The sequence below is a fragment of the Mytilus trossulus genome, chromosome 9, assembly GCF_036588685.1.
Source record: "Mytilus trossulus isolate FHL-02 chromosome 9, PNRI_Mtr1.1.1.hap1, whole genome shotgun sequence".
NCBI classification, from domain to species: domain Eukaryota; kingdom Metazoa; phylum Mollusca; class Bivalvia; order Mytilida; family Mytilidae; genus Mytilus; species Mytilus trossulus.
The window spans coordinates 35,870,686-35,890,000 of record NC_086381.1 but is presented as its reverse complement, the minus strand read 5'-3'; the positions used below and the strand labels follow the sequence as shown (position 1 = coordinate 35,890,000).

Genomic DNA, 19,315 nt, shown 5'->3' with positions numbered 1-19,315 from the left:
CAGCTCGGGGCAGGATCTTAAAGAAATATAATTAGTATATATGTTTTTTTAACAGTAACTCTAAATCAGTAATGCGATTAAATTTTACGATTTACTTCACTATTTCGTTTCTGATCTAATAGTGTGTAAACCTTCACCTAAATGTACAACATCCGTCTCGCAAAGCTTAGTCTTACTTTAACCGAATTGCTAACTAAAATTTTTTATAGTGCAAACCAATTTGAATGTACTCAATGTATATGTGATAGTACGAGTAACATGCAAACAATGTAAAGAAACGGTGACCTATAGTTGTGAATTCCTGTGTCATTTTAATCTATTTGTGGAGAATTGTCTCATTGGCAATCATCTTCTTTTTTATAATTAATCATTTTAATTGAAACACTCCACCTCATTTTAGGAGTCATGAAGTGCAAAGGAAAGAGTAATCAGTTTCATACATATTCAATTATACGAGATCAAGAAGGTTTTTCTATTTTTCTGAAGTTGGTACAAACGGCGCTATAGTTGATACGGTGTATTTGATTATTAAAAGTCAAACTTCGACAGGAATCCTCACACACAAGCCTTAAAAACAAAGAGGACAAACTTCAATTCTTAAAGCGTAAATTTATGACTTGGATGAAAGGTTGTCAAATTGACACTCATACCACATGTGGTATTGATAAGGCTTTCAAGCACCAACTCAAACTGCCCGGTTAACCGGTTAATCGGTCGAACGATTATCCGAGTAACCGGTTAGGCAAAAGTGTACGAGTTGACAACACTAATTATAATAGTAGGTTTCTCTGTATGAATTGAATTTTGAATAAAAAAGCATATTCATCTGAAAAAGTGTTATTCACCGCGCTAAACGTCACGCGCTTTTACATGCAACGTTATGGTTAAAAGTTTCATGTTAAATTTGTTTTGGTATATGTTATTCATTTTAAAAATACATGTTCTTCTCTCGGAATATGGAATGAAACAATTACTGTCTTTTGTTTCGGTGAATATGGGGTTTAATTGACTTTTGAAAAACTGATATTCACTTCGGCCGTCGGCCTCAGTGAATATAAGTTTTTCAAAAATCAATAAAACCGCATATTTACCTCACCAAAAGGCAGTAATTGTATAATATTCAACCAAACATAATTATTTCAATTTTATTGTATGACATCAATTATTTATTGATTGTGTTTCTTACATGTAAATGTATGAGTATATATGTAATTGATAATGTATACTTGTTATCCTCTTGTAGCACCATACGTGTGCCTAACTTGTAATAAATCAAAATGTCTTGTCTTGTCTTGTCTTGTAATGATAGATGTGTATGCGTTCTGTGGATCCTCCGGACGGATGAACGAACAGAGCTAAAACAACATGTCCCTGTACCGCGAAGATCTACTTAGTTATGAATGCAAGTTATCCTACAAATTGGAAAAAATCTACAGCAAACTCTTAACAATCCTTACTTACGTACTAAAGGATTCGTATTGCATATAAGAGTTCATAAAGCTACAGCTATAAAGCTGCAGCACGAACAGCAGCTGAAGATCGTGCGAACATTTTATTTTAGTAAGTTCAAATATTTTGGCCACGAGCATCACTGAAGAGACATGTATTGTCGAAATGCGCATCTGGTGCAACAAAATTGGTACCGTTGATTTTATTATTTAAACATATTTATTTATAGTGGATTGGGAAACAAGTTTTGCAACTTATATTAATCCCTTTCAAGTTTGCGGGTGCGAGTGCTGCCTTGTAGCGGCATTAGCCTACTCTTTTTCGAAATCTACAAGGGTGTCTTTAACGTGCAAGAGATGTGGCTCTCTCTGAACACGGGTCAGCCATTTATCGTCCCTTTCCGACGGACTATCATCGTTTCCTCAAGACCATACTTGCAGATGGTGAGCCGAAAATTGAGTTCCTGAAATTTTCATCCCAAACTGGAATCGAACCAGGAACCTTTGTGTTAGTAGTCCGATGCACTAAATTTTATTTTGATTCTGTGTAATCTTTTGCAAACCTTTCGCTTGAAATATCGTGCCATGATGAAATTGTAAAAGTGTGTAAGTGAGGTTTTGTAAATTCGATCATTAAAGGAATGGATGACTGATAAAAACCGCAAATACAACGTAAGACTTGTTAATATGTTCAGGGATTAATAACACAATTGTAGCATGGAAATGGAACCAGTGTTGTAAGAAAATAAAAACAAACAATTTATAAATGTAATGCTTCCGATGGACTGTTTAAAAATCACTTCATGTGAAACGCTCAAGAAGAATAACTGATAATGTAATATGTAATAAACCTGTCACCATTGGTCAAATCAATTATTCTGCTTTTTTATAGACACAAATTGAAGTATAATGGATAAAAAACAGCATGACACGAGATTCATGGTCGTAAAACTCGACAAAGATACTAGGCTAGTCACAATCAAATCGTGAACGCTCGACGCTTGCTTCGACTGCAAAACTCATTATTAATGACGCTCGAATAAAAAAAATAAAATAAAATGGAATGCTCTAATAATATACAAGGTTAAAAAAAGATTAAGAACCAACAATTCCAAAATTTCTTTCTAGACACTGCTTTATGAATTTCTTAATCAAATGAATATGATTGATGTTAGCAGTTTTATCATTTTTTTTATCAAAATATATTTACAATTTGCTTTTCCCGAGTAAAAACAAAGTCTTGACGTATTATTTATGTTTTATTTTACTACCCTTTAAATTGTGATGCAGACAAAACAATGCATTTCTGACAGTTAAGCAATGACCAGGTATACCTTATTTGAAAATAAGAACTTTGCACATATCATATTACCACTGACACTAAGGGTTAAGTTACAAGAAATTTGAAAGTCTCTAAAGAACTTCTAGAAAATTTTAAATCTCGGTCTTTTTCTGAAATTAGTTCCATCAAAACTTTTGATTTTTCAACCCTGTATATACCACCATTCCCAATGTAAATTTGAAAAATCGCCTAAAAGAAATTATCCACAATGCATTTCAACATAAAAATGGTAACATACGCTATAAATTTATTACTTTGGGATTTCATAAGGCATATTTCATTAATAGTGACAAACAAAAAGGTAAAACATGCTACACAGAAGAACAAGTTGTCAGTATGCTGGAGTTTCTTATCGACAATATATTTGTTGAGTTTGGAGATAGACTTTTCCAACAAATTGTCGGCATTCCTATGGGAACAAACTGTGCGCCTCTTCTTGCTGACCTCTTCTTATTTTCATATGAATCGGAGTTCCTCCAGACACTTGTCAAAAACAAGAGGATCAAAGAAGCCAGATTATTAAATTTCACTTTCAGATACATTGATGATGTTCTTTCCATAAACAATCCGAACTTTTCTGATTGGGTTCCATTGATATATCCCCCAGAACTAGGATCAAAGAAGCCAGATTATTAAATTTCACTTTCAGATACATTGATGATGTTCTTTCCATAAACAATCCGAACTTTTCTGATTGGGTTCCATTGATATATCCCCAGAACTAGAGATTAAAGAAACAACAGACACAGCTTCCTCCGCCTCATTTTTAGACCAAATCTCGAATTTGACTTACACAGTCATCTCAGTACCAGAATCTATGACAAACGAGACGATTTTTATTTTGAAATAATAAATTTCCCCCACCTTAGTAGCAATATCCCAACTTCACCTGCATATGGTTTATATATTTCCCAACTAATTCGATATTCAAGAGCTTGCAGCTCCTACTCAGACTTTGTAAAACGTCATCAGTGTCTGAGTAGAAAGTTGATGAACCAGGGATATGTAAAAGAACGTCTCGTCCTTTTTCTAAAAAAGTTCATCGGAAGGTATCAAGACCTTGTTGATAAATATTCCGTATCAACTTCTCAAATGATACACGATGATCTTGATGTATAGATTCTGCGTACTGGTGTTGTTTATCATCTTAACAACATGTTTTATTGTTCTTTCATTTGTCTTTGTTCTAGTATTAATATTACTTTTACTGTTGAATGGTTTAATGTGATATCAGTTTGGCGTGGCTCGGTACTTATACATCTCGTCAATATGTTTGTATTGGCTTTCATTTTTTTGTGCTTTGTTTTGTATATGCGACTTTTTGTATTTCTTTTCTTCTTATTACGTTACTCTGTTATTTAAAAGATCCCGTCATTATTATATTGGTCTATTACATGTCATTATGATATATTTCTATTATGAATTACAATATACGTTGAACCACAAAAAACGTCAAAATCATTCAATCGCGAAGTGGTATTAACTATTTTTGGATTCTCATAAATTCTACCTATAACTTTTGGACTAGTTTAAATATCGGTCTATTCCTGTAATTTATTCTTACATAATTTTGATATTTTAACCCTGTATGCTTACATTGCCTATTTAAATTTTAAAACTGTTTGTATGCACATTGAACGACAAATTTATGTGACGTATAAAATTTTCTGACGTCAGACACTCAAATCAATTAATGTGTTCGTAGATAGAAGATGTTTTTGTGTTCGGTTGAATTGTCCCCTTTTAAAATTGTTGTACGATGATGACTGATGTACCCATATTTTGACTATTTTATTAATTGTGACTGTTTATTTAACGCATCATGTAAATACAACGGAATTTGATGAGACTGTTATTAAAGTGAGAGGGTTTGCGCTATAGAACCAGGTTAAATCCACCATTTTCTACATTTGAAAATGCCGGTACCAAGTCAGGAATATGAAAGTTCTTGTCCATTCGTTTTTGATGCGTTTTGTTATTTGATTTTGCAATGGGATTATGGACTTTCCTAATTGATTTTCCTCTGAGTTCAGTATTTTTGTGATTTTACTTTTTGAATACAAAAAAATTGTTTGCAATCAAAAGAATGATACCCAGTTGAGTAGTGTCGATAAATCTTTGGTCAACTCTGAGATTATCTTTGAAATAGTTTGAATTTGTATCAAAACACTGCAATTGTTATAAGGTTTGCAACACAAAAGGTAAAAAAATTATGTGAGATTGAGATTGGTGTCACTGCTCTTGCATATATAAAACTATTCCACGATTAATTTTACCTCGATGAGTAATAAAAATACAGAGTATAATTGTAATACATCTTACCTGATTAGACATGGCTGAAATGTTTTTGTAAACAGTTTCTATGCGACCAGTTTTTGGATATTTATGAAGAACTATAAAACCATCACTTTTCACTGGTTTGAAACATATGTTTTCAACACAAAACCTTAAACTTGAGCGATAGAATCTCCCTGGCTGTAGCTCTATTTCTCCGATTATAAAACTATTATGTTTTCCAACATATGTGTAATTAAAAAATATTTTCCAAAAGTCTGAAATAAACAAAAAACTTTATATAGAAGTACTTTCATCATATTGAACCAACTTTTGTTTATGCTGTTAACATGCTACATTAAACACAAATTGAAGGACACAACTGCTATAAAACATTTACGTTTTATGAATTAGAAACTGCCTACAATCACAAAGTGAGTTGTCTCAAACGTAGAAACCATAATTTGTATATGTCGTTTATAAATGTGCAACATGCTTTATGACACTATTAACAGTTGATATAGGTCATTGACATGCACACCTGATTTGCCCTGTAGCATTAAATACCATTGATAATTTTATTCATTAGCACATTGCATTTGAACATTTGAAGACAATCATAGAAATCTTTTCAACATATGATTAATTTATATAAAAAAGATCTATTACCACCAAAGTGGGCTCTTTCTTCCACTGCAATAAATGTTTCCCGGGTATAGTCAATATGTTCATTAGGCACAGTCCAGTACGCAGCAGCATGTGAAGTTGATGTTTGACAGTCTATTTCTTCACTACATGTTGGTCTAGTATCCTTCAATAAATGATGATCTATTGAAAACAGGGTTTTAATCGAAACCGAAAGTAAATGTAATGAAAGCAGACCATTTGTTCAAAAATATTAAAATTTACAAGAGAAATAATATAAACAGTATGTATTTTCAGAAGCCTAAGTCAGCATTTTTAATAAATGCTTCTTATTTTGAAGGCAGCTAAATTCAAGTGCAACATATACATTGAGCTGCAAAATTTTCTTATTTTCAAGGCCGTTAAGTGCAACATATACATTGAGCTGCAAAAGTTTCTTATTCAAACATTATCATATTTACATACTAATACTTAATGGTGCGTTAAAATTACATTATAATGCAATCTCTAAATTTGTTTGTTAAATTGCATTAATCTCTGTACTGATTGATGCACACTCCCATAGATGTGCGTCATGTGCTGTTATTAATGGGCACTTATTTATATATATAAATATATAACTCGTCTAAACATCAACCCAACAATGTTAGATCTGTAAATTTGCTTTCGCAAATTTTTGGTTCTTCCCTCGCCGGGATTCGAACCCATATATCCAACATTTCCGGTATGAATAGTTTTAATTCACTAGTACTTTCATGTTTAAGTAACAATCTTCATACCGGAAATGTTGGATTTATTAGTAATCTATATATATTTCTATACACAAGAACATTTATTATAGTGATCTTTATATATACATATATATAGATCTAACATTGTTGGGTTGATGTTTAGACGAGTTATATATTTATATATATATATATATATATATATATAAACTTACAAACTGATGATGACTTCTTAACAAATTCTGACTGTCTGGAAAAATAAAAAAATAACACATTATTCTTAAAGAAAAAAATAGACCAGTTTTGTTTTAGCCAAAAATCTAAATAACCAGATTCATTGTAAAGATTCAAATAAAATAATTATCTAAAATTGCTAAAGATATCACGGAGAAAAATGATTTAATAAAATGAATGTTCTTAAAAACAAAAACAATGGTTATTCAACATTGATATTGATAATATTTTCATACAGCTATGGTACAAAAAAATGAAGACTTTGCATAAATTTCGCATTAACAATGAATATGCAGTTTAAATTAACCTTTATCTACTGTAAACTTACCTGTACAATTTGTTCCATCAAAAACAGAAATCTCAGACAGAGTTTTTGTACTATCTAAAACAGTTAACCCATCAGATGATACTGAAACTATACCCGTTGGTGCTATTGCTTTCACAGTTATGTAATATTTCTAAAAAATAATTGTTTTTGTCTTTGAAAATACCAATTGTCTTGATATGACAAAAGTAAAACAAAATTAGTTTGAATCATATTTGATACAACCATTTTTTGCTTATTGAAGATTGTATTTGTTCATTGTTCAACCTTAAGAATTAAAAACCTTAGCAGTACTTGAAAAAACTTTTTTGGGTTATCAATGCTCTTCATATTCGTAAGGTATATGGCCTTTCTAACTTTTTTGGATTCGAGCGTCAATAATGTGTCTTATAAATTCGAAACAAGCATCTGGCGTAACTTCAAAATGTAATGTTAGTATCTATGATGAGTTAATTTACAACCACTGGGTCGATGCCACCGCTGGTGGAGTATTAATACCAAGACGGAATCAACAGCCGAGTAGTCAACACTGTGTTGACATGAATTATCATTGATATCGTCATATTTATAGATTAATTGTTTACAAAACAGCTGTATTTGGTAAAACGTTTAGGGATTATGGTCCTCAATGCTCTTCAACTTCGTATAGCAATTTTAACATTTTGGTATCAGAGCAGCACTTATGAGTCTTTTGTCGACGAAACGCACGTCTGATGTTAATACAAAAAATTAATACTGGTATCTATGATGAGTTTAATTAGTGACGATATGTGTTATTTGAATTACCATATGGGTACCTATTCAGACTGAAATGTTTATAAAATATTTCCTTCAAAGGTTTAGGTTTCTTTCTACAAAATACATAATAATAGCTTCTACCATCTGCAATGCCTCCCTTAATGCACGGTAAAGTAAAACGCAGTTAATTTTCTCTCTCTAAAAAAATATCTATTAAAAGATCTATTTGTTTCTGTATATAATTTTACAAAATATTTGCATTATCAATTATTTATCTGAATCCAAATATTACCAACGAGTATGCATCGAGGAACAAATTATTTTTGTGTCGTTTTTTAAACGTGTTTAAAGATCACAATCTAAATTAAAAAAAATGGACTTTATACGTAAAGATTCACAATATATAGCACGGATTAATTGTATCAATCTTCTATTATCGTGATATCATTCATCAATACACTGTCTAAATGAAACTGCGGTTCAGACAAAACTTACCTGAAAGGCTCTTAAGTGTAGGTCTTTGAAAACATAGCTATTGTAGGAAGAGTTTCTGTCAACAACAGTGCTATTTTCACAGTTTTCTCTTTCAGTTCCAATGCATATATTAAAAATAAAACGTAGATGAGGATGTTTAAAACCCCACCATACGACGGCCAGATGTGTTCTGTTAGATGTAAAATCCACATCTTTAATGTCCTGCAACACAATTTATGAATTCATAGATATGACTAAACATTAAGATATCGAAATTTGAACATATGTGATATACTTGACCAGTTTTACCCAAAAATACACTGTAACTGGACAAATTAGATAACTGTAAAAGAAAATATTGAATCATAGTTTCCTGTCATTGTATGCACATCCTTATATTTTGCCCTTATAATTTATCAATTATCATGAAATTATATTGTGAGGTTTAAGAGGAGTTTTGATGACGAAGAGTTGCAATAGTATATTGAAGCTAATAAGTTCAAAGGGACGTAAGTCATAGAAAAAACCTGAATCACAATTTCCTGTCGATATGCAAATCTACATTGTACATTGTATGTCCTTATAATCTACAAAGTTCATGAAATTTTGTTGTTTGGTTTCACAGGAGTTGCGATGGCAACTGTTGCCTGTTGCAGAAGTATCATGAGGCAAACAAGGGGCGTGAACTCCTAGAACAAAAAATGAATCATGATTGCCTGTCGATATGCTCATCTTAATATAAGACCTTATGATCTAGAAAGTAAATTGAATCTCTGTCGTAAGATTTCAGAGGAGGTTTGACGCCAATCAGTTGCAGTATCATATTGAGGCAAATAAGTTCCCTTTCACGAATATGACTTAACAAATTAGACTTTTTACCGGTTTTGCAATAATATGAGCAACATGACTTGTGCTACATGTGGATAAGAATCTTCTTATCCTTCCTGAACACATGAGATCTCACCCAGTTTTCGTTTGGGTTCGTGTTGCTTAAATAATAGGACTTTATAATTAAAAAATTTAAATCGTCTCGTTTGTTGTTTTCCTCTTATAGTTGATAGGATTACCTCAGTTTCAGTTTGTTACCAGGATTTGTATTCTCTCAATGACTGTCGAAAGCGGTAAACAACTTATGCCTTTATTTGTCATATATTATGGGAATGACATGACTATGTATGTCAAATTCGAGGAATTAGTTTGAAAATGGACAGAGGAAGCTGTGTTTGTTATTTCTTTAATTTCTAGTTCCGGGGAATAAAGTTCCGGATCGTTAATGGAAAGAACATCATCATATATATCTGGGTATGAAATTAAATAACCGGACATCTTTGAACTTTCTTTTTTGCCAAAAAGTCAAATAAGTTGTCAATGATAAACTCAAGCATACTGATATTCTTCTATTGAGCAGGTTTACACTTTCTTTACTATTAACAAAAGAAACCATATGGTATCTCAAAGTAATAAATGTGTAGCCGATTCTACCATTCATAAGTTGAAGTGCATTGTGGTTTATTTCTTATGGACGATTGTTTTTCAATTTCGCATGGGGGAATGGTGGTTTGATAATAAATATTCAAGCCATCGCTTATTATTTATAACTGTATATTACGGATTGTATGTTTTTGTGTATAATACGAAAAAATGTATGAATACTAAAAGATATTTATCCTGTTGATGAGACTGTCCTTTTGAATTCATCCAATTCACTCAGTGTTCGTTTTGTTACATTGATTTGTCATTTTAATAAATTTATGAGATTTCAACATCGGTAAATTGTAAACCACCAATAGAGACAATTGTCATGTTTTGTTAAAAAATATTTTCATCGAAAATCAGAGAGTCTTTGAATTAACTGATTTGTTATCGAACATGTATAAAGACGAATATTAATGATTTCAAATATTTTACAAAGAAAAAGGGTTATTTATAAAAAGGTGGAACGAAGGGACAAAGATGTAATTCGTTTTAGGCACCGTAGATATAATCGAATAGTCTGCTACAAAAATATGATATGGAGCAATTCAAAAGACAAAACCGATGTATGAACTTTGAATACATTTTACCTTATTTGTCTGCATGTAAATTAAATTGGGGTGATACACGTTTTAATCATCACCTATTCTGCATAATAAACAATTACGAGAATGTATATACCAGCTTGCATTTTATTCAAACAACCTTTTCCAAATGCATGTACCTTTTTAAATTGTTAACTTCTAGAAATTTGATACTAGTAATGAAATAAAAATAAAAAAATGCCAATTTGCTTATTCGTAAGGGGAATAATTAACATCTTGACAAGGCTCATAACTACCATAAAAGGAAACAATTAAAGCAACAGCAAAATCTATTCTCACTTGTAAGCATAGTGCATGGTTTACTCTTCGGCTATATGACCTCATTTCCTGACTTGTATAACGATGGCATTTTCCGCGTCTCTGTTAATGAATGCACTGTACTTAACAATTATGATTATTATATTTTTGTACATTTATATGTATGACAAGGAGTACCTTTATTCCTTTGAGCTCTGTTTCTTGAGGAAGTACATCTAAAACCACACCTTTAGATGGAAGTTGTACGTTATATCTGAACGGTTCTGATACTGTTGTTGTTGATAATCCTGCAACATTTGTTACTCTTAATGAAATATAATAATCATGATTCGCATGTAAAGGCAACTGCAGGTCTGATATAAGAATAGCGGAACATGTTGGAGGATAACCTGCAGTACATGGTCCAACACTGCTGATACTCGTAAAACTTTGAACATCTTGCTGAGAAGCAGTGTTACCTGTAAAAAAGATTATTATATTTACCTTGGAGACTATCAAATGTAAGCTTATAATTAACCCAATGTATAACAAACCGTATCAAAGTCAGTAAAAAATGAATGACGATTTATGATTTATGTTTTTTTTCTAGATTATAAGACAAGATTAAAGCATTCAGCAACATTTAACTGATTTGTATTGTATTTATTCACAAATTATTTCTAGATATACAATTTATGCTATGTGCATACGAAACTGAAAATTACCAAGGATTTTTTGGAACATTTAAGACTGAGAGGTACACATTCAACAGTTTATACATTTTATTATTGAACAGTTGGAGAAATCAAGAAAGATTTGCCTATGCATATGTTAACTGTGTCACATCAATAGTTATTAACAAGTTTGAGCTTTCTAAATAGCTGCAAACTATTCACCCTATCATAATTTAAAGTCATATGAAACGAGTGAGTGGTGAAAAATAATGTTTGTCCAATTCTTGAACCAATGCATGTATACATCATAAACTTAGTCCTCTGTGCACGATTTTATCATTATTTTCGCAAATATATCATATAATCGTCAATTTTTTCTCTCTCTGTTTGCTATGATTTAACAAATATGGCTGCTCATTAAATGCCGTTTTTTGAAGCCGGGTTTTACCAATTGTCACCTTATAGTAAACAAATCACAAAAAGCATGGGTATTTAGCACGTGTTTAACATGTATACTCGGATATTTGTTAATTTCAATTACAGATCCATGCGTATTGTGGTCACCGGATTTTTACGAGGAGAGTTACGCTCGGGTCACTATGCATACGGAAAAAATGTCGGCGAATTGCTTGCTGGAAGCAAGCAATTAAAAATAAGTTAACTTCTTCTAAATGTGGGCAAATTAAAGAATTTTCCTCAGAAAAAAGTATATGTACATAAGTTGTATAATGAAAACTATCCATTGAGTTATAAAAACATATGCATATTTTTTTTTGATTTGAGGTTTCTTATGACTTTAAGGTAATATTATGCACCCACACTTTCAAAATTTGTTATCTCTACATTTATAAAATTTCAACATTTACATAGATATTCAACGCGTGGCCGAACAACACAGATAATTAACTCATGCGCTAACACACCGTCATAAATTTACGTGTTGTTCGGTCTTTCGTTGAAAATGTTTCAATATTTGAATTCTTTGATTGGTTATTTTATAAAGAATATATTTTGCAAGATATGTTTATGATATTTTATACGAAAATGTAATTTCTGCTCATGAAGCCATCTTCTTCTTTATTTTTTATCTTTATAAAGTACTATAAGAAATTGTAAGTAGATTGGAAATTAAAGATTTTTAAGAAAGAACCTTGTCAATTTCTTACGTAGCGATAGGTAATGAAACACAACTTGTCATTTTTCCACAAAGAGTGAAGTTATAATTACCCACTGCATATTCGTACTGCAAAGGAAATGGATCTTCATCATCAAACACATAATCATCTGGCCAAGAAGTAAGTAAATAACCATTTACATTGATAACTTTGATGACACCATTTCTAAACCTTGGTGGGTTTTTGTCAACAATAAATGGCCCAATACTCTAGAACAGACAACACCAAGAAGAAAAAAAAATTAAGAGAAATCGATTAAGATATTAAATTTTTAAACAGTTTTTTCTTACCAAGAAGGCAAACGCATAAAACAACATCAGATAAAATTGTTAGAAGGAAAATCTAATATAACTTTTATCAACCATTTACCATTTTTTTCTTGAAATCAAATAAAGCCTTTAGCCATACATTATAGCATAATTTATTAGATTTTGTTTGAAGAACAAACTATATTACCTGATATCCTACAACATCAGACTGACTAGTTGTTTTGACCATAATGAAAAATTCTTCACCCTCTACAAGAATATTATGACGAAATCTAAAGTGTGTGTGATGTTTTGATGAATGGAAACTATATATATCAGGAGCAATGTTATCTGGAGATGAAGATATTCCAATGGCGTAATCATATATGAGACTTTCATTTACAGCACTTTTCCATTTAACCTGAAACTATTAAATATGTAAATATATGTGTTTATACATTGATCAGATGTACATGATAACTGATATAACTTTTCCTAAAAATGGAAACTAAAGGATATTTTGTAAAAAAGTCGAACATAAATGGGCTACAAGCATAAGGACAAGCATAGGGAAATTATCATTGCATTTATTGTCATTTGAAATCGACAAGGCATACATTGTAGCCTTTGAAATGAGGGAAACAACTATGAAAAACGCAGTCCATCGGAATTCCTTTGTATCAAAAGAAATCAAAACATTTTGTAAGTTCTGAAATTCATTCTGCTAGGAGGAAACATCACTTACATTAAAATCTTTTAATTTGTTATCAAACACAATAATCATAATTATTTGTGGTAAATTAAAAAAGGTTTTATTTTTCAATCATACAAACTATTTTGTTATGACCATGCATATGATTAACTGTTGAACGTTACGTATTTTACGCAAACCAACGTCTTGATCTATCAAATATCACAGTCATTTTACAAAAGACCATATTGGATTTCTATCACAGCTGATATCGTTTATGTGACCTACCGATCGAATTAGGCTATTACTCAGTTTGTAATAACACGAGAAACATGACGGGTGCCAAATGTGGAGCAGGATCAGCTCAGCATTCTGGTTCCTGAGATCTCCCCCGGTTATAGGTGGTGTTCTAGTTGCTTACTCTTTAGTTATCTGTTTTGTGTCATGTGTACTATTATTTGTCTGTTAGTCTTTTTTTTTGTTAGCCATGGCGTTGTCAGTTTATTTTCGATTTATGAGTTTGACTGTCCCTCTGGTATCGTTCGCCCCACTTTTAATTTAACATGTATTAAATAGGGTTAATTTCAATGAACATGAAAAATATTTTTGTATACCTATTCATTTGAAACGTAACATTTTGGTCTTTGTTCTCAACACCTTTCCATTTTAACTTGATTTGGTTCTTGAATTTTTTATTCGAGTGTCACTGATGCGTGTTTTGCATACAAAACACGCTAACGGCGTGCACATGCATAAGCTAGCTAGCTTAAATGAGTTCAAGCTACTGGTGTACATAATTTCGCGAAGATAAAGAATGACAGAAAGCACAATTATGTGACAAAATTAAAAGTTAACTTATATAATTTTCAAATAAAGTTACAAATAATGCTGCAACAGTCAAATGGAGGTAATCGATCTAACTTTATAAAAAAAAGAAGAAAAAAAGATTGTCGTTAAACATTTATTGTATACCCATTTGGATAGATTTTTTATATAATCAAAAGTCTTGTTCTATTCGTTTATATTTTTTGATTATGTTAATGAACATTTATGAAAAGGTACTAAAGTTCGGAAAAAAAATCGGTAAATATTTTCAGCCCACCAACTTCCTTGAAATAGCTAGGGTGTCTATAATGGTCGACAAGATCTTTGTCTTAAACGTCTGTTAAAGGACTCTGTATCAATAAATTAACAAATGTTAACATAATACAAACACTGGGGTAATTTATGAGGAAAAGTAAACAGCATTGAATATGATAGAATTGCTTTCTAAAGATACGTTTGAAATATCTAACAGATAAAAGGCAATACACGAACAACCTCTTTCAATTCAACATTATCATCGGAGCTTGAATGTAAGGTCTGTTTGTATATAAAAACTAGAGGCTCTAAAGAGCCTGTGTCGCTCACTTTAGTATTTGTGTGCATATTCAACACACATTTTAAACAAGCATAGAATGCATAGCACAATTGTGTTTTGGTGATTGTGATGTGGTTGTAGAACATACATTACTGAACATTCTTGATGTTTACAATTATCATTAGCTATAATGAACTTGGCACCACAGTGTAAAAGGATTTTTGTTTGTTTTAAAAATATACCAAAATGTACAGAATTTAAAAATTGTTTAAAATTGACTTTAAAAAGCAATAACTCCTAAAGGAGTCAATTGATCCTTTTTGTCATGTTAAATTATTTGTAGATCTTACTTTTCTGGACATTATTGCTGTGTAAAAACTAACTCTGTCTTTAATAGTATTAAAGATCATCCTAGGTCAGAAAGACATGTTAATTATACTTACCGATTGATGTCTTGGTAAAACTCCAATAATTCCACTGTTAGAGTTGGCGTTCAGTAATTTAGGATCAATCTTTTTAACAGGATGACCTTCGGGGAATACGTCAAAAGCATCACTTTGCTGAGACACCTCCAGATCATTACTAGAAAATCAAAAGAATACGAAAACACGGTACTAATATCAAGTTATAGCTATGATTTACAACTCTATTTTAGGTGGTAGTACTACTGAGCTGTAGTGTACTGTTTATTTTCCCGTAAATAATCGCAAAAAAGGGTCAACAATACATATCCTTTATGATGATTTGATACGAAACCCTCAACAGGAGGTATTGAGCCTGATTTTAATATAAGGCAGACATAATCTTTCCATCAGTTTAATTGAGATCTGGAGCTGGCTTATCAATTAGCAGTTATGTGTTTATATATGTATCATTAGGATTTTGTTTATTTTCTTTTGAAACCTTTTCTGACATCGGACTCGGAGTTCGTTTAAAATAAGTTGTACTGAACCTATTGCTGTGTGTTTGTTCAATCTACATTGGCTAGATGTATAGGGGACGGTGGAGTTCTCTTAACATATTCAACCCCTGCACATTTGTGCACGTGCCCGGAGCCTCAATTCTTTATTAGTCTTGTATTATTCTTTGTTATTAATTATAATTTATTTTTATGTTTAGAAGTTTATAGTATGACATCCATTATCACAGAAATTTGTTTCCCTTTTTTTAGGTAAGAGGATGAAGCCAGATTCAACAGGAGATAGTGTGCCTGATTGTCATATGATGCAGAAATAATCGTTCAATTAGTTTAATTGAGATCTGGAGCTGGCAGGTCAATAAGTAGTCATGTGTTTATATATGTATCATTATGATTTTGTTTATTTCCTTTTGATACCTATTCTGACACCAGACTAGGACTTCGTTTAACATAAGTTTAACTGTGCCTATTGCTATGTGTTTGTTCAAACTACATTGGCTAGATGTATAGGGGACGGTGGAGATCTCACTTAACATATTCCACCCCTGCGCATTTTGTACATGTCCAGAGCCTCTATTCTATATTAGTCTTGTATTTTTTTTTTATCTATTTAAGTTTCTTTTTATGTTTAGCAGTTTATAGTATGACATCCATTATCTCTGATATTTGTTTCCCTTTTTTGATAAGAGGCTGAAAACCAGCCTCCACAGGCAGAATTTTCACAAATCGTTTACTGAATCATAAAATATTTAACCATTATGCTTTCCTTCTATTCTAACAAATACACTAAAACTTGATTGTCAAAGGGTTTAAATCTTGTAAGTTCTCAATCTGCAACTGTTCAGTACCACATTACAAAATAAAGAGAATTCTAGAGAATTCTAAAGTATTGTTCTGTCAATAAGGAAGCAGAATGAGTTAAGATTAAAATAGTTGAATACAGTTAATATTATGAGAAATCAACATAGCTTACTCAGGTCTAAATGAAAAATTTGTAATTCTATGCCGTATTAAATTCCTATCTAGTAGCCACCAAGTGTCATTTGAGTCTTTTAGAATCTGGTCCCTGGCTTTAACACCATCGACGACAAGGTCTTTGATAAATGGAATAGACGTAGTAACTGTTACGCCATCAGAACATACGACATTTGAATCTTCGCTTGCTCTATTTACAGCTACAACTGAGACAAAGAAGATACCTTCGGAAGGTGCATTGACGGTAGCATAAGTGTTGTAAGTTACCTGTTTCTAAAATTGTAAAACAAAATAGCATAAGTTTTCAATGATAAGCATGGCAAGACATGCTAGTTTCAATATATATTCAAAATATATATAACACAAATCGACGAAATAATAAAAAAACCCATTAATACTTTGTATGGGTAGTCATTTAGAAGTAATAAAAAAAATGATATTCAAACACCTTACTCTAATAAAAACTGTTTTCTACTACTGGCATTTACACATTCAGCTGATTTGTATAACCAATGTCACCCTCATTATATGATTAAAAAGATCCGTCAACGAACAAAATTGGTAGATAAAATTAAACATCCAAGGTCAGTCAAAATGAATTTTAGAATTTAATGAGACAACTTATATATATATATGCAATAAATAAAACTGAATCTGCCACCGAATCTGCTCCTGAACAAAACATGGGTTTTTTATTGCTAACAAAAATTATGAACACTGCCTACATTAATGTAAAAGATCCAGATGAAGCTCACCGTCAGGTTCGGGATTTTCCCGCAGCGTTAAAGACCAATTGATTGCCTTTGGTAGTTTTCTGCTACTTTGACGGGTTTTGGTCTTTTTGAAACATTCCCTCTTTTCCATTCTCTATTCTATCTTATCATAGTATTTTAACCCGAGGATATGAGTTCTCTTAGAATGTACGGATCACCAGTCTTATTAGTTTGATATTCAAGATGAACAAATCGGCGAGATATATGATTGCAATTAATGAATTAAATATCTTATATATTCTATCACTTAAAAAATCTCGCTTCTCTAACAGTTAAAATATAGTCAATTCAATTTTGAAAGACTATTTTGTGTTCATTATAATTATTTATATATTTAAAATTAATCAGCAGAGGGACATACATACAGATCTCTCTATAAAAAAAGTTTAAATGACGCTTCAATGTTTCCCCCGGAAGTTAGTGCATATTATATATATATAATAAGAAAATAATACTATTAGTCATATACGGTGGGTGGTATGAAGGCAGTTATCATTACAAATACCAATTACCTGTTGACTTGTTATCATCTCTGTTTTATTCATACATTTATCGCTGAAAACAAACTCATAAAAGTCGACTCCACTCTCTCGGTCAAAAAATCCTTCCCAATGACCATGGAGTTGTAAATCTTGTTGGAAGTCTACTTCTGGATCTCCTTTAAGACCATCATGAACGTATCCTTCATTAGGTGGTGACAAATCGATGGTGATCTAAAGAAACAAATAAGATAAAGCGGACATGTTAGATAAATTGTTAAAAAGAATTATTGCAAATAATTACACTCAATATTAAAAGAATCACAAAAGATGTATAAATTATCAGAGTTAAATGAATAGTCAATGTAAAACCACAAAAAAATTAATTTGCATACAAGTCCGTTCAACATTAATTGACGATATGACGATAATGGCTGCCGTTTAAACAAGAAGAAAAATGAAAAAAATGCCATGAAGCTATATTGAAAGTTGTGAGAATATATCGTTTCATTTTCATGTTAACGTTCATAAAATCGACAGATATTTTAAGAAAATTGCAGTTGTTGGGGAGAAAATGAACACAGAGATCTTATGTATTGAAAGCTCTTTAGAAATACATAGATCAGTGTGATCTACATGCTTGCCAATGGTAATGTATTGCCATTAATTTGTTTTATACATTTGTAATATTTCTTTGGTATTAAAAGTAAAGAAAATCAATTTTCAACTACAGAGACAAAAATAAGAAAAAAAAGTGTTTTCATTTTAATACTTTTTTTTTGGTTATGTAATAGGTATAGCATACAAAGTGGAACGAAGTAATACATGTATGAACACAAGAATGCCTAACCAGTACAGCTTAAACCTGCTCAAATTAAGCACGGGTTCGGGATAAACATTATCCGTGTGATCAATTATTCTACAACATTCCCGCAATTATCGTATTCATAAAACCTTCGGAAATGTAAGCTTTGCAGATCAGTTGTCATGGCAATCTTTTGACAGAGAAATATTTAAACGGAAATTCCAAAAAATGTATTGAAAAATATGACATTATGTTATAGATAATGCATATTTTAAGGTTTTTCTTGTCGTTGAACACACCGAGGGTGTCAGGATTGGTGTTTCTTTGAGCAATCCTGACACCTGAGGTGTGTTTCTAAAAGAAAAACCTTAAAATATGCATTTTTTGACTTATATACCGTCCAAAAAATATTATGTTTTTATAAAGATTTGCAAAATCTAGTATCCTTTATCACCGACAACACTAAAGTGGGATATTCCTTTCTAATGCGTTTAGGTTTTAATACGCCCTACGGCTCATTTAGAATGTGAAATAAAACTCACTTATAAATCTAGATATAAACCTTTTAGAAAATATTATCCATACATAATAAAAATATTACTGTAACTGCATGAAGTAAGACACACACGTATTATTACCATCCGATAACGGTGTATGACAAATACAAGACACATTGTATGTAATTTATTATAA

General features: G+C 31.5%; 1 protein-coding gene across 1 annotated transcript in view; it reads right to left on the bottom strand.

The window, feature by feature from the left end:
* Positions 1–19,315, bottom strand: part of LOC134684580 (uncharacterized) — a 62,875-nt gene that overhangs the window by 33,097 nt on the left and 10,463 nt on the right. Inside the window, exons 6-16 of the mRNA XM_063543875.1 lie at positions 17,851–18,051; positions 16,564–16,838; positions 15,115–15,253; positions 12,829–13,047; positions 12,425–12,581; positions 10,722–11,002; positions 8,230–8,430; positions 7,000–7,129; positions 6,653–6,687; positions 5,734–5,875; positions 5,113–5,342 (exon numbers count right to left, since the gene is read on the bottom strand). Coding sequence (XP_063399945.1) covers positions 5,113–5,342; positions 5,734–5,875; positions 6,653–6,687; positions 7,000–7,129; positions 8,230–8,430; positions 10,722–11,002; positions 12,425–12,581; positions 12,829–13,047; positions 15,115–15,253; positions 16,564–16,838; positions 17,851–18,051 — 2,010 coding nt within the window. The remainder of the gene's footprint in view (positions 1–5,112; positions 5,343–5,733; positions 5,876–6,652; positions 6,688–6,999; positions 7,130–8,229; positions 8,431–10,721; positions 11,003–12,424; positions 12,582–12,828; positions 13,048–15,114; positions 15,254–16,563; positions 16,839–17,850; positions 18,052–19,315) is intronic.